The sequence below is a fragment of the Tauraco erythrolophus genome, chromosome 11, assembly GCF_009769465.1.
Source record: "Tauraco erythrolophus isolate bTauEry1 chromosome 11, bTauEry1.pri, whole genome shotgun sequence".
NCBI classification, from domain to species: Eukaryota; Metazoa; Chordata; class Aves; order Musophagiformes; family Musophagidae; genus Tauraco; species Tauraco erythrolophus.
Window position 1 is genome coordinate 18,897,596 of NC_141475.1, and position 16,677 is coordinate 18,914,272.

Sequence of the window (16,677 nt, forward strand, 5' to 3'; positions counted from 1 at the left end):
CCCGCTCCGGGTTTTCAAAACAACTTCTCTTGAGACAGACAGGCGTTTCAGCAAATAAGAAGCCGCAAAGCGTCAGCACAGCGTTCGCTCAGTGCTGTCGGCCAATCCGTATCGCTCAGTCCTTATATCCCGCCCTCCGAGGACAGGCTCTGCCGACTATTGCCCCGGCCCGGCGGCCATATTGAGTGTGGCAGAGGCGCTGCTTCGTCCGGGGATGACATTTTTTCACCCCCTCGCCCTTTCCTCCTCGCCGTCCGCAACGGGAGCCAGTTAGGCGCGCCGCTGCCTGGCCCGCGGGGCCGTGGCTGGCTGCGGAGCGGCTCCCGGGAGGTGGAAAAAACGCGCGGTTGCCCCACGAAGGGCTCTCGGCGCCATCTTGAGTGTGGCAGAACCCCCTCACTCGCCGCGCCGATGCCCCGTTACCCCGCAGCGGGGGTAGGGGGCAAGGGTGGCCCCGGTGCCCGCGGGCGAGCGGGAGGCAGCGGCCCGGTGTAACGGCGAGCTGCGGACGGGGTAGTGCTGGGAAGCTCCCAGTGCGTGCCAAGCCCTGAGCTCACGAACGAAGTGGGGGGGGGCGGGTTGGGGGTCGGCGAGGAGGCCCGGGTGTTTTTTTTTAATTGTAAAACAAGCAAATGGGTGGGAATCCCGCATTTCTGGGCGGCGGCGGCGGCAGCGCCCCGGCGGGCCGCCCCTGCCCCGCTGCCCCCGGGGGCGGCGGTTGTTGTTGTGGCCAAGTTTCCGCGGCGCTGAAAACACGCCGCAGGTTGCGAGGGCGAGGAGGCGCGGGCTACCCCGGCGGCGACCGAGGGGACGGGGCTTCCTGCTACCACCCGCCAGCTCCGGCACTACTGGCCGCTCCGGGCGAGCGCCCTTCTCCGGGCACGGAGAGGCCCCGGGGGAGGGGGTGCGGGAGGAGGACAGGGGTGGTGGGGGGAAGCGCCGGTTCTCCAGCGTTCCTCTTGTTATTATTATGCTTTTTAACTCTTATTATTTTTCCTCCCCTCCGCGGGCGGGCGCGCACGCCTCCCGCCCCTCCGCAGGCATGCGGGCTGGCTGCGGCGGGGAAGCGGGGGGTGGGGGGGGGGGGGGGGCGAGTTCCCTCCTGCCCGCCGCCTCACACGGCGGGGCGGGGCGGAGGCGGCGGGGGCGGAGGCAGGGGAGGGAAGGGGGCGGGGCTTCACCGCCCACCGCCCCGCGCCTCGCCCACGCTGAGACCGAGCCCGAACTCATCGCCGCAGTGTCGGCGGCGCCGGCGCCTGCCGCTTTAAGCGGCCGTGCCCATTGTTTGCGCCGCGGCCAATGGGCGCCTGCGGCCGCGGCGCGCGCGGCCAATGGGCGCGGCGCGGGGCAGCGCGCGCGCCGCCCCCGGCTCTATAAGAGGGCCCGTGGCGCCGCGTGAGTCCCCACTGGCTCGCGCAAAGCCATCTTGGCATTGTTCTGCCCGCGCCGCCGCCCGCGCCGCCACAGCCCCGCCACAGCCCGCACGCCCCCGCCATGTCCGACACGGCCGTGGACACCAGCGCCGAGATCTCCGCTAAGGTGAGCTGCCGCCCCGCGCCTCGCTCAGCGCCTTTTCTCGGCTTTTTTTTTTCCTTCAAGAGATTTTTTTGCATTTTTATATTTTTTTATTTTTTTTTTTACCCCTCTATTTTCCTGCTCGCCCCCCTCCCCCTCCTGTTGAAGTTCGCCGCCCCCCGCGGCGGGGCTCGGTGTGGGGCCGTTGCCGCCGCGCTCGCCGTGCGGAGCTGCCTGCGCCGTTTCTTTGTCTACAGCGTGCGGGAAACGTGCTCGCCGCCTTTGCCGGTGCTGCGAGCCGCGCCGCGCTCCGCGGCCCGCTCCCTCCCGCCTTCCCGGGGACAGCGGCGGCGGTGCCGTCCCGCCTTGGAGGGGTTCGGGGAGTGTGTGTGTGTGGGAAGCATGGTTGCGCCTCAGCACCCGTCTCCGGCGCGGGGATGGCGGCGGCGGGCAGCGCTCGCCTCATTCAATCCGCTGCGGGAGCGTGACAGCCCCGTCAAACTTGGGTCCCGCTCGGCGCCCTCCCCGCGGGGGAGGGGTGCGGGGGGAGCGCTCCGGAACACGCACCGGAGGGTTGGGGGGGCCGTGGCGGTTGCTGTTTCGGAGTTGCACCCGGTTGATGCAGGGTGGGGGTAATTGCTGTGTCGGTGTTACGCCCCCCCGGGGGTAGTTGCTGTTTCGGAGTTGCCCCGCCGGAAGGGTTGGGGGGGGAGGCGGCAGTTGCCGTTTCGAAGCTGCCCCGGATGGGGGGGGGGTTGCTATTTCGGAGTCGCCCCCGGAGGCAGAGGGTTGCGCCGGAGCTGCCCCCGGAGGGGGGGGCGGGCAGTGGCTATTTTCGGAGTTGCCTCGGCGGGGGCAGCTCCCACGGCGGAGTTGGCGCGGTGGGGCTGGGGGCTCCGGGCCGAGCTCCCCGCGGCGGGATAACTTTGCGAGTCGGTACCGGGGGTGATGGAGAGCAGTTGGGGAGCGCCGATACCCGCCGGGAGAAGCTCTCCCGGGAGTCCCCGCTGCGGCTCCCGGCGCCCGCCTTTGTCTGCGATCCGCGGTGGAGCGTCCCCCGGGGGCGCCGGGCACCCGGGCGGGCTGTGCTCCCCGCCGGGCCGTGGGCGGCGATGCGCCCCGTCGAGCCCGGCGGCGCGTCTGGGTCCTCCCGCTGCTGTTGGGAAAGTTCCGGGAGGACCCGGCTCGACCCGGGCGGCTGCGTGGGAAGGTGACGGGGAATGGGGAGGCCGTGCCCGGGGACCTTCTCACCCTGCGTCCCGGCCGGCACCGGCTCGTGGCGCTCCCGGAGGGGGCGCAAAAAAAAAAAAACCCACCAAAAACGACGGGGAGGAGGGTTTACAAAAAGCCGTTTCTGGCAGACTTCGATTTCACTTCTGTTTCCCGCTCCCGCAGCCGTACCCCCTTCCCCCCCCTCGCTCGCCCTGCCTCTTCTCCGGGGCCGCGGCTCGGTTCCTGCTGCCTCCGGCTCTGCCGGAGCCGGGAAGCGGCGAGGCGGGTCGATCCCCATCTTTCCCCGGGGGAACGGGGCCAAGTTTGCCGTTAACCTTCCGCTGCCCTTTACAGAGTGGGGGAAGGGGGCCTCGTCCCCGGCTCGCCCTCCCGCGGGGGGACGGGGGTCCGTGCAGCGGGGCGGGCGGAGGCGCGCACGGTGGCAAGGTGACCCCCCCCCTTCCCCCAGCACTACCTCCCCCCAAACACACACACGGTGGCGTGGGGGAAGCGCGGAGGCACCGGGGCCGTCCGCCCTCGTCCCGCCTTGCTGTCCGGAGCGCTCCCGGGAGGCGGGGAGGGAGGGGGGCGGCTGTCCCGCCCCGTCCGGGCGGTGGCTCCGCGCCGAGCACCGCCCCCAGCCGCCGCTGTGCCGCGGGGCGCCCACCACGTGTGGCCCTTCCCGCGCCGCCCCCTGGGAGCGGGAGTCCGCCGCGCCGCCCCCGCCGGGACTACACTTCCCGGCAGCCCGCGGGGCGCCGGGCCGGCGCGCTGGCGGGCGGCCAATGAGAGGGGCGCGGAGAGTGGCGCGCGGTTCGAACGGCGGCCGGGCGCGTGGCGGCCCGGGGGGGCCCCCTGCCGGCGGGAGGCGCGGGCTGCGGCTCCGCCGTCCCGGAGGGTGGACGCGGCTCCGCAGTGGGCAGCGCATTCTATTCCTCCGACCCTTTTTCCTTCGGGATGCTGCCCTCTGCCGCGGAACGTCCGCACCGGGAGCTGCGGCCGCGCGGGCAGCTGCTAGCGCCTCGGGAGTGGAGCAGAAGGTAGAGCTTCCCGGGCGGTTGGTGTATGACTAAACACTGTTGCTATTTTATGGACAAACAGCCTCGCCACACCTATAATTAGAGGCTCGGTCAAAGCTTAGGAGCGACAGCAGCCCTGCTGCATGGGCTCCTGGTTTGGAGGCTGCTGTACACATCTGTCTGTTTGTATTGGACTGGCCTGGGGAAAGGGAGCAGCTGTGGTCCCTTCTGCAACCCTGCTGCTAGCACAAACTTCATGACCTGGCATCCTGATGGTCGTTAAACCGAGAGCGTCTTCAGTGGGGTGGGAAAGGTCAGGGCTGGAGGTTTGTCCAGCTAAAATCCCTGAGAATGTGTTGTTAGTTCACCGGGAGAATCGCTTGTGCTTTGTGAACGACTCTTTTAGTGAGATGTGGAAACTCTGACGGCTCAATTTGCTTCGTGTTTGACTTGGGAAACGCTCTGTCGCCCTCGTGCCCGTTTGCCCGACACGAGGCTATGGTTGTGGTACGCAGCAGCGTGACGGTGCGCCAGAGGTTAAATGGTTGTGATCAGCCCCTGGGGATTAGGGAAGCAGGAGCTGCTGATGGTGTGAAAACTGGTAGAAGAGTGTGGAGGAGGCAGCTTGGGATTCCTGTGTGAGCAGTAAAAGGAGAAGGGAGTTAATGTTTTTGTTTAACCCTGGGCTCCTGGGATGCTGGTTTGATTGGGCAAGGTTCGATCAACAGGTGTAGTCACCCCAAAACTTGCTTCCAAAGAAAATCCTCCCTCGCTGCACTGGCATCCTGGGTTCCTGCAGTGACAGACAGCGTCTGTGCGCACCCGTCTGAGTGGTTTAAATAATCCGATGGTCTGAAACCCCTGTGCTGTCTCACCTGAGCAGCCTGCAGGGTGGTAGAAACCCTCCCAAAACGGAGCAACGGCCGCTAGTGTTCCCACAAGGAAGTGACAGTGGCTCAGCAGGAGTGAAAGTGCCTGCTCCCTGTGGGCTGCAGGGCGGCCGCAGAGGGTGGGCAAGAGCGGGGTGAAGCCACTCGCCGCTGCAGCGGAGTAGGGAGCTGCCAGCAACTTTGAAACACCTTGTGGTCGCAGCTGAAGCTGGCTGTGTGGTGGTGCCGCTGGCCCCGGGGAAGGGCCTCTCTGCTTTCCTTGGCTGGAGTAATGTTCCTTGTGCTGAAGGAGCTCGCTCCAGCTGATGGAGGAACAGAAGGGGAGGAGGATGCAAGCAGAGATGCCAGTGTTAAATCCAAGTGTTCTTTATGCGGGAACATAAAGTTGGATCCTCTCAGCCTGTTTGCCGAGCAACTTGGCATGACATTTTGACAGTGATCAATAGCAAAAACACACAAGCTCCGGCTCTCTTCCCGCTCTGCTCGTGGTGGAGATTTGAACTGAACTAGCCAGGCACGGCTTTTGGAGCAGTGTAAAAATAGACTTCTTCCCCCACCCCATCCTGTTACACTTAAAGCTGTGAGCTGGATACTGGAGTCTCCTCTCCGCTGCTGCGAGAAAGACCAGGCGTGTAACGTTTGCTGTATGATTTTCCTCAGGCAAGGCAGAGACCACAGACTCTGCTAATGAGTCCCTGGGATTTGTTCCTGCTGCGAAGGTACTGAGCAGCCGTGAATGTCTGCAGCCCTGGGGCGGCGGAGCCTGTTGTACGTTGGACGGGGCTGCTGGCTCTCCGTGGCATTGCAGGAGCTTGCGTGGACTGTGCTAAGATGGGCAATCAGCCAGGCCTGCTGCTGCTGAGCATATGCAGGCGGCCAGCTCTGTGTGTTTGGGAGCTCGAAGGTGAAACAGAGCAGTCTCTTTTTTAGATAGCTGCTCTCTCGCAAGGCTGACTTGGATTGAGATTCGCCCCCGTGCTCTCCTGTTCCCAAGGAGGAGCCTGAACGTGGTGACCAAATCACAGAGCAAATCAGTGTGAAGAGAAACCAGCTCCTGCTCTCTCCCTCAGACTGTGTTTTTCACACCTGGTCTGCAGCTTCTCTGACCCAGACACCTGGAATCGGGGTGACTTCTCTGCTTTTCTGCTCCTTCCAGGATCTAAAAGAGAAGAAGGAAGTCGTTGAAGAAACAGAAAATGGCAGAGACGCACCGGCGAACGGCAACGCTGTGAGTATGGCTAAGATCTGCAGAGAGATGCCAATGCCTTCTGATTTTTCCTCTCCCTTCTTGCTTTTGCTGTGAGCTTGCTCCCAGCCCTGCCTGAGAGGAGACCCCTCCAAACTGGGCAGAGCCCTCGAACCTTTGAGGCTTCAGGTTCAGCAGATGCTCCCGAGCCTGTGGGCAGTTCACGTGTGTGCAGAAAGGAAGGGCTTGGCTTGGATCCCCTCCCTGAAAGCCGTATGAGATTGCGTCCAGTGCCACCTCCTTCTTAGGCACTGGAAAAGGAGAGGAAGGAGAGGGGAAAGGAAAAAAAAACCCACCAACCAAACCCTAGGTTTACAGTGTTACAATCGGTTGAGCGGGGAAACACATTGTGTACAAGTAAACCGGTTGGCTTCCTATTTCTAACATGCCGGGGGGAAATTCACTCTGTTGCTTTTCAACGTGTCACAAGAGCCTCTGCAGTCTTTGTCTTGGCCTCAAAGCTGCATCCCCTAGTTACTCTGGATTTGATCCTTTGTGCCTGGGCTGCCTGTGTCGTGTGGGGGCAGGCAGGAAGCGGGATGCGTGCCTGGGGCTCCGGTGGGCTGGTGCTTTGCTTTAGGCAGGAAAGGTGGGGACGGGCACTTCTGTTGAACATCTCTTCCCCCTTCTCCCTTCCCTAGTGCATTTTTTAAGTGATGTTTTGTCTTGCCAAGGAGAACGAGGAAAACGGAGAGCAGGAGGCTGACAACGAAGTAGACGAAGAGGAAGAGGAAGGTGGTGAGGAAGAGGACGAGGAGGAAGAGGGTGATGGTAACTTTCTTTGTTCCCCCTGCCCCCATCCCATGGCTGCGTCCTGCCCTGGCCAGCAGACTCCCGGGAAGCAGAGGAGAGCCCGGAGCAGCATCTCCCCCTCGTGGCAGTGGCTGGGTGGCTCTCACCAGCTGATCTCAGTCCTTCCTCTCTCACCCAGGCCACCGGTGCTGGGAGTGAAGTCAGCCTTGAATCCCTTCCAGCAGGTTGAGGGCAGATTCCTTCCTTCCTCCCTCCTGCAGCCAGACGGCACCGTACTGCGGTGCTGAATAAGCGCATTAGCCCTTCCGTGCGGGTAGGAAAACCTGCCCTTGACTCCTGTGATCGCAGCTGCCACCGCAGACGTTGAGCACCGGCTGGTGGGATGGGGGAGGCCCTGGGTAGCTCTGCCTTGGCACAAGTGATAGAGCACCATCGTTCTTCATGGAGCAGCGTGCTCAGAGGCTGATGTAGTTCCCTCTCCCAGCCCTTTCCTGGCTGGATGCGGTGTGGAAGTGGGCAGAGGAACCTGCACCTCATCCCTGCTCCTCTAATGGGAGCGGACAGGCTTACTTAAAACCTTCCCTGTCCACGGTGTCCCATGTCTCCGTGCCCTCCCCTGCTTCCTGACCTGACCCAGCCTAGAAGTGGGTTTTGGCAGCAGTGACCAGAAATCCAGCAGTGACTTGCCGAATCACTTCTCATCCTCCCCGCTATTATTTTTTTTTTTCCCCTGGAGATCTGCTTGGATGAATAACATTGTTTATTTTTATCGCTCGTTAAGGCTGGGAGAAAACCATTCTTGTTATGCTGAAATGAACTTGAGGCCTTTGATTAGCTGTTACTTGCTTAATCCCCTGTGAATTTTCAGTTTACGTGCTGACCTACTAACCTGTTGGTTAGTTTTGGGAGATGGGGACAGGGCTGGAAATCCAGTGACTGTTAGGCCAGCGCCTGTTCAGACAGTGTAAGCAGGGAAGGCTGCCTCCTTTGGGCTAAGGCTCTGCTATCGGTAGCCTGCTGTCTGCTGTACCCTTCAGAAGGAACTGGTTCCCTAGGGAAAACTGGTAATTATGACCCTGTTCGTATTTGGGATTTTAACCCTTGAGGTCAAAGCAGAGTGCTGCTGTGTGCTGTCCTGAGCCCATCTACCTCCAACCCTGCTTTGGGATGGAAAAAGAGGGGAATACTTGCCTCTCCCTGCTCCTCTTGGGCAGGAGAGGGATGTGTGTGCTGCAGGCGCTTGTGTGTGGGGTGGAAGTGTTGCTTGGATACTGCTGTGAGAAGCCCAGGGAGCTTCGGTCCTGCAGTGCCAGCCCCGCTTTTCCCAGCTCGCCGAGCACAGGCACGATTTGGCACGCAGTACTTGAAGGCACTAATGCCTCGCTGGGATCCCACACGGCTCTGTCTGTCTGTGCCTGCTGCCCTCGGGTGATCCTTGCCTGAGAGCTGCACCTGAGCAGCTGAACTCTGCAGGAGAGAGATTTGAAGGCAGTGAGTGCAGCTTGCATCAGCTCTTTTCCAACACTTGCAGCCAGACTCCATTCTGGAGTTTGACAGCAGAGGGGAGCTTGAGGGTATATTTTTTTCTCACCCTTCTCCCCATCCCATCTCATTATTTGCTTTGCTTAAATCAGCTCAAAGAACTAAAAATGCCCCCAATCAGCTTGGCACTGTCACCTGACCTGCCGGCCAGCCTGGTGCATGGGATGGCTGCCGGGGTGTTGATCCATCACCGGGGGCTAATCTTGGCCCTTCCCACTGCATGGGCTGAGCACACGCCGGGGAGAGGAGAGGGGAAGGGAGGATGGGCTGACCTTAATCCCCTCGGCTGTCTATACATGTGGCTCGTGGCAGTGGTGTAAAGCCAGCTTACTGGCCTTAACGCTCTAAGTTCTAGTAGGGTCTGCTGTTACACAAGAGACTCGTCTCGGCAGCCAAGAGGTGGTTCCTTCTCTGAGGCCTCTAGTTTTGTCTCTGACCCCCCCAAAACTGACCGAAGGTGATGGACTCGGTGGTTCTGATCCACTGGCCTATTTGAGCTCAAAGTGGGTCAAAGCCCAGAGCTCTCTGCTCATCCTCCTCTCTGGCTGTAAGATAAGTTGGTAGCATTTGTTTGCCGTTCTGATAATTAGAAAGTGTTCTGACTCAGAACTAATGCGTTCTGGCTCTCTTAACTCATTAAAGATGGACTAATAGCTGCAAAGGGAAGCAGAAGTAATCTGGAGCAGTTAGATGGAGCAGCCACTAGAAAGAGTGCTTTCCTCTCCCTTTTTTTTTTCTCCCCTCCCTTTTTGCCATGATTTCAGCGCTTGCAGTAGGTGCTGGTTTTGCTGTCCTGTTGCCTGCGCTACAAACCTGGCTTGAGCCAGACTCGATGCTGCCAATCCCTGTTTCCCCTTGGTGGGTCAGGTTGGTTGGGAGATGCCTTGAAAGCCCCCATGTCATCAGGCACCTGCTGTCCTGAGCAGGGGAGATAGGATGCTGGACATCACAGTGTGGGGCTGAGCCAGGATTAAACCAGAGGGGAGGTGCCTGGTGCTGCAACCCTCTGAGAGGGTCTCATGTTCCTCCCTTTCTCCTTTCAGGTGAGGAAGAGGATGGTGATGAAGATGATGAAGCTGAGGGAGCCACAGGCAAACGGGCAGCTGAGGATGATGAGGTAGGAAGAAACAACCAACCCCTCAGAGCCACCTGTGTCCCCACAGGGTTTGGGAGGAGCATCAGTGGGGCTGGAGAGGCTAGGCTGGGTTTTGGGGCTGGAACACCCTGCCTGTGTGCTCCCTGTGCCTCTCCAGGGACATGGCCCAGTTCTGATTATATGCTGCCCTGGTTAGCAGGGTGTCTGCTCTGGCTGCGTGGAGCTGCTGGCCCTGGGTCGGGGAGCCCCAGGGTGCTCGTGCTGGGCTGGGGCAGGACGTGCTCAGGGACCCCCCCGAGCTGGCTGTGAGGGGATTTTCCGCTGGGGGGAAACACTTGTGTTGCTCCGCCCTCGTCCCTGGGGTGGGAGAGGGACCCAAAACACTTTCCCATCTCTCTGCCCACCTTTGTGTGACTCTTGCCAGCCTCCCTGGCAGCCCCACTCCTGACCCCTCTCCTGATGGCTTTGCTTTCCCCCCAGGATGACGACGTTGATCCCAAGAAGCAGAAAACCGATGAAGATGACTAGGCAGCAAATTATTATTATTTTTTTTAAATAAGGAGGAAAACAAACCAACAAAAAAGGCCAGCGCGTCCTCTTCACCCCTGGGACTCCCTCTTCCTTCCCGTCGCAACCCTCCCCCCGCCCCCCCACACACACACGCATCCCCTTCCTCCCCCCTCTGCCGTGGTCATCCTCACCAAGTAGAGTGAACCCCGTCCCTGGCCCCCCCGTCGCGGCGCTGCCACTCAACGAACATACAAAACGATTTGCCCGTTAGCGGGGAGAGAAACGCCCCCTTCCCCCACACACCCCCTCCCCCCCAAGCACCAAAACTTCAAGGCCCTGCTTTCTTTCTTAAAAGTACTTTAAAGGAGAATTTGTTTGTATTTTTTATTTACATTTTATATTTTTGTACATATTGTTAGGAGGTCCGCCATTTTTAAGTGATCTCGGATTGACCAAAAGGGGGGCTTTGAAGTGTATATCTCTCTTGTTACCTATCTCTGACTTTACTTGTGGTGTGACCAGGCCCAAACCATTATCTCAAAGGAGAATAAAACAAAACCTTGTAAAAAAAAAAAAATTAAAAAAAAAAGACAAAAATGCAAAAAAAAATTTACAATCTTATTCTGAGCATTCCAGTAACTTTTTTTGTGTATGTACTTTAGCTGTACCATAGATCGTGGTTTGTATGAGGTGGCAAGGCCAAAGATAAAAAGGTTTTCTTTTTTTTTCTGTCTATGAATTGCTGTTTATTTTTATTTTTTTTTCTTTTTTTTTGGCCTGTTTGATGTATGTGTGAAACAATGTTGTCCAACAATAAACCGGAATTTTATTTTGCTGAGTTGTCCTAACAAGGCTGCCTCCCAACTGCTGCTTTTTGTTTTAGTTTTCATTTGTTTTAGTTTTTTATTTCTTTCTCCCCTTCCTTTCTTTCTTTGCTTTGGACTTGGGCTGGGAAAGAGAGTTGGAGAGAGGGCAGAGGGGTGCAGGGTGTTGGTGGGGAGGGTCTAGGAGCTGTGGTCCCAGCTGGTGTCTGCAGTGCAGGGCTGTGCCGTGGCCCTGCTGTGTCAAGCCAGGTGAGGGAGTGTGTTCTCATGGCTGTGCTCCATGGAGAGCTCCAACTGTGCCTCCAGCATGGCCTCTGCATGATCCCGCATGGTCTGGCTGCTCTTGGGGATCGGTAACTACAGGTGTTAGACTGGGAAAGTGTCAGAGACACAGGCTAAATAGAAGTGGGTATGGCGTGCTCGGCAATCCTGCTGTCCCTCTACAGTCAGGCTTGTTGAGGATTGCATTTGGCTGGTGCAGTGGGGATGAGAAACCAAAAAATTCTTCCTTGTGATGTCTGCTGTGGGTGGGTGACCCTCTGGTTGTGGGATGGTGGGTGCTGAGGCCACACGAACACCTTCCCCTTCCTTGGGGCTGTGCGAGGCAGCGCGGGGTTTGTTTACAGCATTGCTGGCAGGGGGGTGGGACACCTGTGCTGGAGGAGGTGGTGTTCAGCAGGGATTGAATTCAGCTGGAACTGGTCCCTGAGGGATATTCCAGCCTGCACTGGGCACCCAGCAATTTCTGGGGTGTTGAGTTAGCAGAGGTTTGGTGGTGGGAGGTGGGCTGGGGTCTGTCTGTCCGCTTTAACCAAACCAAAAATGCTGTTAACTTAGCCTGGACCTCTGCTGCTTTGCTCCTAACCTTCCTCCAGCTTATTTTTCTTCCCTTCTCTAGGGTGTTGGAGCCCAGAATAGCTCAGCCAGCTCTGCTAGGTGTGTGGAGACCCGTTTGCAGGAACCTGCATTGTACCTGTGCCTCCCAACCCCTTGCCCCGGCTCCAGCGAGTCCCCTTTCCCCCCAACCTGGCCCCATGCCGAAGCCCTGCCAGATGGTCTCCTTTCCTCCTCTCGCCCTGCAGTCCCGGCATTTAGTGTTGCGATGCTGGCGGGTGATTTTTATTCTTTTTTTTTTTAAAAGAGGAGGAACTGTTTGTTGTGCGTTTAATGTGCTGGCTGTGAGCATCACAGCTCCTCCTCATCTCTGGGAGCAGCCAGGTCACTTTGTATTTACACCGGTGGCAAATAAGCTCGAAATCTGGCTCCTTGTCCTTAATGATCCAACTAATCGGGGTGCTGGCTGATAGCTTATCAGATTTACTGCCTCGATTCACGGGCCCTATCCAGCCCTGCCTCTTGCCGGCTGGGGTGCTGGCGATGAGGCTGGAGGACAGTCCCAGATTTGATTAGCAAGTGCTCTGATGTTCCCAATGGGACGTGACAGCAGCAGCAAACGGAGCTGCCGAATGTCACCGTATGGCTGGGTGGCGCTTTGTGGCTCGTGGCTCATGCTCCACCATGGGCTCCAGTGACGGGTGATTTGAGCCGGTCCTTGTGGATTTGCGAGACGAATTATCCAAGTAAGTTGCTGCTGGTGAGAGCAGGCTCTGCGTGACACCGAAACGTGGGGACCCTGCACGCACTGCTGGTGCGAGACCCCTGGGGGGCAGATTTTGGAGGAGCAGTTGGCTTGCTGTCCCTCACGGCAGAGCAGGACCTGTCCTATGGCTTCCAAAACCTGGGGGTTTTGGGTAGCAGGGTCATCTTCAGTCTGGGGTGCTGGGTGTGGGGTAAGAGCTGGGCAGGCTGGCAGTGGGCAGGGCACGGAGCAGCTGGGGGTGAGGAGGGGCAGTCTCCAGCCCCACAGCTCCTGGTTCTCACCTAACTGCTGTAAGCCCTGCGGCAGCCGGTGATGGAGAGGGCATCCCCGCTCCCTCGCCTCCAGCTGCGCTGGGCAGCCCCAGTGTTCACGTCCCATCCCGACCCCTTCAGGGCTGGGTCCCAGGGGGTCTGGCAGCCCCCTGCCACCCCGTGCTCCCCGGACGTGCTCCCGTGTCTTCAGCGCAGAGAGGACAGGTGCTGCCCCGGGCACTGGGCAGGGAGGGCACGGGCTGGTCCTGGTGCCAGGGGCTGAGACTGGGCACAGCTCAGTGCAGCGGGAGCCCCTGCCAGCCCTGCTGCCCCAGCCAATCCCCACGCATGGGCACAGCCTGCCAGCCAATCCCGTGCTGCCACCTGTCCCTCCCGTCCCCCTCCCACCTCTCTCCCACCCTCATGCTGCCTCCACCAACCACAATCAAGCAACACCCAGGCCTGACCAATCCCGGTTTGCCACCTGGTGCTTTCCCCCCTCCCTGAGCCAGCCACGTGCTGCCACCTGTCTCTGCTGCTGTCTGGCCCGTTGCAGCAGCAGCTCGCCAATCACAGGGGGAGGGAGACCCCTCCGAGCCAATCCGGAGCTGCCACTTGGCAGCTGTCCCAGCCACTCAGGGGCAGCCCCACCCCACCGCGGGATATAAAAGCCCCCTCAGGGCCGGGGTTGTCCTATGGAGGAGCTGTGGCTATTGAACGTGCCTCCTGCTTGTGAGATCCCGGAGAGGATGCAGGGTTGAAGGTGGCTCTTCATCTCCTTTGGTGCTCAATGCCACACAGGGCCTTCTGGGTGAACCCGGAATGCCACAAATCCATGCTCACCTGCATCATGTCTTGGGATGGGGACTGGGAGCAGGAGGTCCCCCTCAGCGGGAGAGAGCTTGCAGGAGTCATGCTGGCTGAAGGCGCCTCTGAGGATCTTGGGAACGGTCTCCCTGGTGAGATGGCCTTGTGCCAGGGGCTGCCTGCTGGGACCTGAGGAGTCCCACCTGTCTCTGGTGCGCAGAAGATGATCTCCGCTGCTGCCTGGTGACTGGAGCCAGGCTCCATGGGGGGCTGACAGCACAAGACTGGAGGTGAAGAGCACACAGCCATGGTGTGCCTTCAGGTGTGGTGATGTGATGCTGGGTCCCTCACCTAGAGCTTTACAGGTCATGTGTTCAGCTGTAACCTGCAGACCAGAAGTAAGGCTGCTGCTGCCCCTTGCCTGCAGACGTGACCCACGTGTCATGGGTGGTTTGAATCCTGGTTAGACTGCTGATCACGCTGGTCCTGGAGACATGGAGGTGAATGGCTGCAGCTGTTTTGGGGCGTGCTAGCTGGCTGCTGACCACTGAAGGTAGCTCAGGCAGCTCCCAGAAGTAGTCGTCAGGAGAGCTGCAGGTGCCTTGTGCAAGCCTGGAAGGGCTTAGGCTGTGCTGATGTGTAATGGTGGCCACTTTGACCAAGGGAACCCGTTCACAAGGACTCTGCTGTGGCTGGACCTCAGCTGGAGCGATGGTGTCCTGCACATGGCTGAACAAATGGGTGAATTGAGAGAGCTTCCATGTGGTCGTCCTGAAATGCAATGCACCAGTGGAGCCGTGCTACCAAAAGTCCCAACCAGTGTAACCAGTGGGGCTGAGCCCATGCCCTGCAGGCAGCTGGGCTGGATATGGACCAGTAGACCTGTTTCATCAGCTCAAGCTTGTCCTGCACCAGCTGTAGCTTTCAGTCAGCATCATCCAAAACTCTCTTGTTGCATCTCGACAACCTTAATGAAATTTGGAGCACCTTGAGGGCCTGGTGGAGAACCTGCCTGTGGGGAATGCAGGACTTGGACTCCAAAATAGACACGGGCTGGAGTTACTGGTGCAGTTTGGGCAAATAATGGCATCTACTTAAGAGTCTGATGAGTGAAACTGCCCTCCAGGCACATCTCCTCAAGATCACAAACACAGAAGCACTTTTGGGGCGTTGCTGTTGAAAATAGATACAAAGGGCTGTTCCTCAGGCAGAGCACCCAGCTCAGGGTGTGAGGTGTCCCGTGGGAGCAGACCCCTTGGGCGTGGGCTCGGGAAGCTCAGCACCCTTGGTCAGTCTTTGCCCATCCCATGCAGCAGGGATGCACCTTCTACATGGTGTGGGGATGTTTGCACGCTTGCCTCGAGAGCTGTCTAGTGTGAGAAGGAGAGCCCAGCCCACGCTGAAGAGCAGATGTGGGAGATCTGGTTCGTGTCTCATCCCTGGCTGCCCTGTGCCCCACAGCCTGTCCCCCTCGGTGAGCCAGGGCAGCTCTGGTCCTGGACCCTGACTTGGCAGTCAGGGAGACCTGGTGGACCCTAGCCCAGTGGAGGTCATTGAGGTGGGAAACCCAGCTTGATGCTAACCCCTGCTGCCAGCTCTCCTTGGGGCCACCACCCCAATCCTTCACTCCTCTGAGGCGGCAGCCTTGGAGAGGGAGCAGGGCTGGAGCGCCTGTGGCTCCTGCACAGACACCTGGGAATCCTCCATCTTTCCTTCTGTCAAGGGTTGCTCTGTCTTCTCCTGCCAAGCTAATCCTCTCCAAATGGCTGCAGGGGACCCTTGTCTTTGTGTGCCCCAAGGAGAGACATGGCTCCTGTCATGGCCAGCTGGGGAGTCCCAGAGGGAGGGGTGGGAGGTGGCTGGGGGTGGTGGGCTCAGAGGCCCCTCCGTAGTGCTGTACCACGTGTGACCCAGGAGGAGATGTGGGAGGAAGCAGCGAGTGCCACACTTCAGAGCAGACTGGCATCCATAGATTTCTAGGTTGGAAAAGACCTTAGAGATCATCCAGTCCAACCGTCCCTAATCCCCATTAAACCATATCCCCAAGTAGTTCCCTTTCCTAAGAAAGCACAGTGCAAGGGAGGCAGCTGGGGGGATGAGAAAGCTCAACCCAATGAGCACTTGGAGAATCCACAGGGATGGAGACCTCAGGCTGTAAATCCGTGGGGATGGGGTCTTTGTGTGTGTCCTTTCCTGCCCAGGAGGGAGGCCTGAAGGTGAGGGGGCTCTGCCTTGCCCTGCATGCCAGCCGGGTGGGGACATGGCTCCTCCTGCTCGCTTTGGGTACGGAGGTGCTCCAGGCTCTGTGTGCACCTCTCTGGCCCCCTCTCCTTTGCTGCAGGTGGAGCAGGCTCCCAGCCCTGGTCTTCCAGGGAGCTGGAAACCAGCACCCCTCTTTCATGGCTTGGGGCGGGGGGGTGGTGTGAGGGGTGATGCAGTTGTGCCCGAACCAAAGATCTGGATGCTCAGGTTGGTGCATGACCCATGGGCAAAGCTGAGGAGGACAATCCATGGCAAGTGTGAGCCACCTCCTCCCTGGCCAGCAGCCCCGGCACTGCCAGCCCCCAGATCCGCAGGCAGGGAAGGGGCATGGCTCCAAATGGCCTGGCTGGGGTGGCAGGGAGTGTGGTCCTGTGTGGGGCCAGGGAGCCGTCTGAGCCTGCCCGGGTTTGGCTCTATCACCAAGAAGGCCCCAAAGGCAGTGTGAGGGCTCAGAGCAACTCCTGGGTGCTGTGGGGTGCACCCACCCCACAGGGATGGGTGCAGGAGTGGGTTGCAGAGCCAACAGCCCAAACCCCCTGGCGAGCCAAACCCTGGCCATTGCAGGGGATGGGTCCCTGTCCCTGGGTAAATCCCCTGAGCCCTGCTCACCCCCCCGATATGAGTATGTGCTGCTTCCCTGGGGACACCCCACAGAGCAAAGGCCCATTCCCAGGATGGGCAGTGGGAGCAGGGCTGCAACTGTGGGGCAGTGCCGTGGGGGGGTGAGCAGTGGGCAGGAGCGGGATGGCGGGGCTGCGCCGTGAAAGGGGCGAGCATGGGGGCACCTGCCCCCAAGCAGGCAGTGGAGCTGCTGTTCCCTGCCCAGTGCTGCACCATGGGGTGGCCATGGAGCACCCCACAGAGTGGGCTAGTCCCCAGCAAAGGCTGGGAGCTGCGTTTGGCTGCGGGGTGCCCCACTGGGCCGTTAGCCGTGGCCTCGGGCTCTTGGGGCTTCCCATGCATCCCCCAGCTTGGCAAGGGTAGGGCCAAAAGAGGGACGAAGGCGGGCGCGAGGCACGGAGGTGTTGGTGCCTGTGAGAGGTTCTGGAACATCCCACCCGGCGGTGGAAGCAGCCCTGGTCCTGGCCGCGTGCCCGTTGGTATCCCCGGGGGCTCCGGGCTGGCACAGGGCTCAGCGCATCCAGCACAA

General features: G+C 59.7%; 1 protein-coding gene across 3 annotated transcripts; it reads left to right on the forward strand.

Moving 5' to 3' along the window:
- The first annotated feature begins 1,468 nt into the window (after positions 1-1,468).
- PTMA (prothymosin alpha) lies at positions 1,469-10,380 on the forward strand. 3 transcript variants are annotated; one of them, XM_086618532.1, is made up of 5 exons: positions 1,469-1,539; positions 5,793-5,864; positions 6,557-6,653; positions 9,221-9,294; positions 9,754-10,380. In XM_086618532.1, the coding sequence occupies exons 1-5, from the start codon at positions 1,495-1,497 to the stop codon at positions 9,799-9,801; spliced, it is 336 nt and encodes a 111-aa protein (XP_086474658.1). In that variant the 5' UTR covers positions 1,469-1,494; the 3' UTR covers positions 9,802-10,380. The 3 variants fall into 3 exon arrangements, with proteins under 3 accessions (XP_086474658.1, XP_086474660.1, XP_086474659.1); XM_086618534.1 differs by having other exon boundaries at positions 6,557-6,647; XM_086618533.1 differs by having other exon boundaries at positions 6,560-6,653.
- The last annotated feature ends 6,297 nt before the right edge of the window (positions 10,381-16,677 follow it).

Excerpts from the sequence above, each read along its gene's own strand:
- PTMA (XM_086618532.1), top strand. The coding sequence starts at position 1,495 with ATGTCCGACACGGCCGTGGACACCAGCGCCGAGATCTCCGCTAAG. Across the intron at positions 1,540-5,792 it reads GCGCCGAGATCTCCGCTAAG|GATCTAAAAGAGAAGAAGGA; the intron begins GTGAGCTGCCGC and ends TGCTCCTTCCAG. Across the intron at positions 5,865-6,556 it reads CACCGGCGAACGGCAACGCT|GAGAACGAGGAAAACGGAGA; the intron begins GTGAGTATGGCT and ends TGTCTTGCCAAG.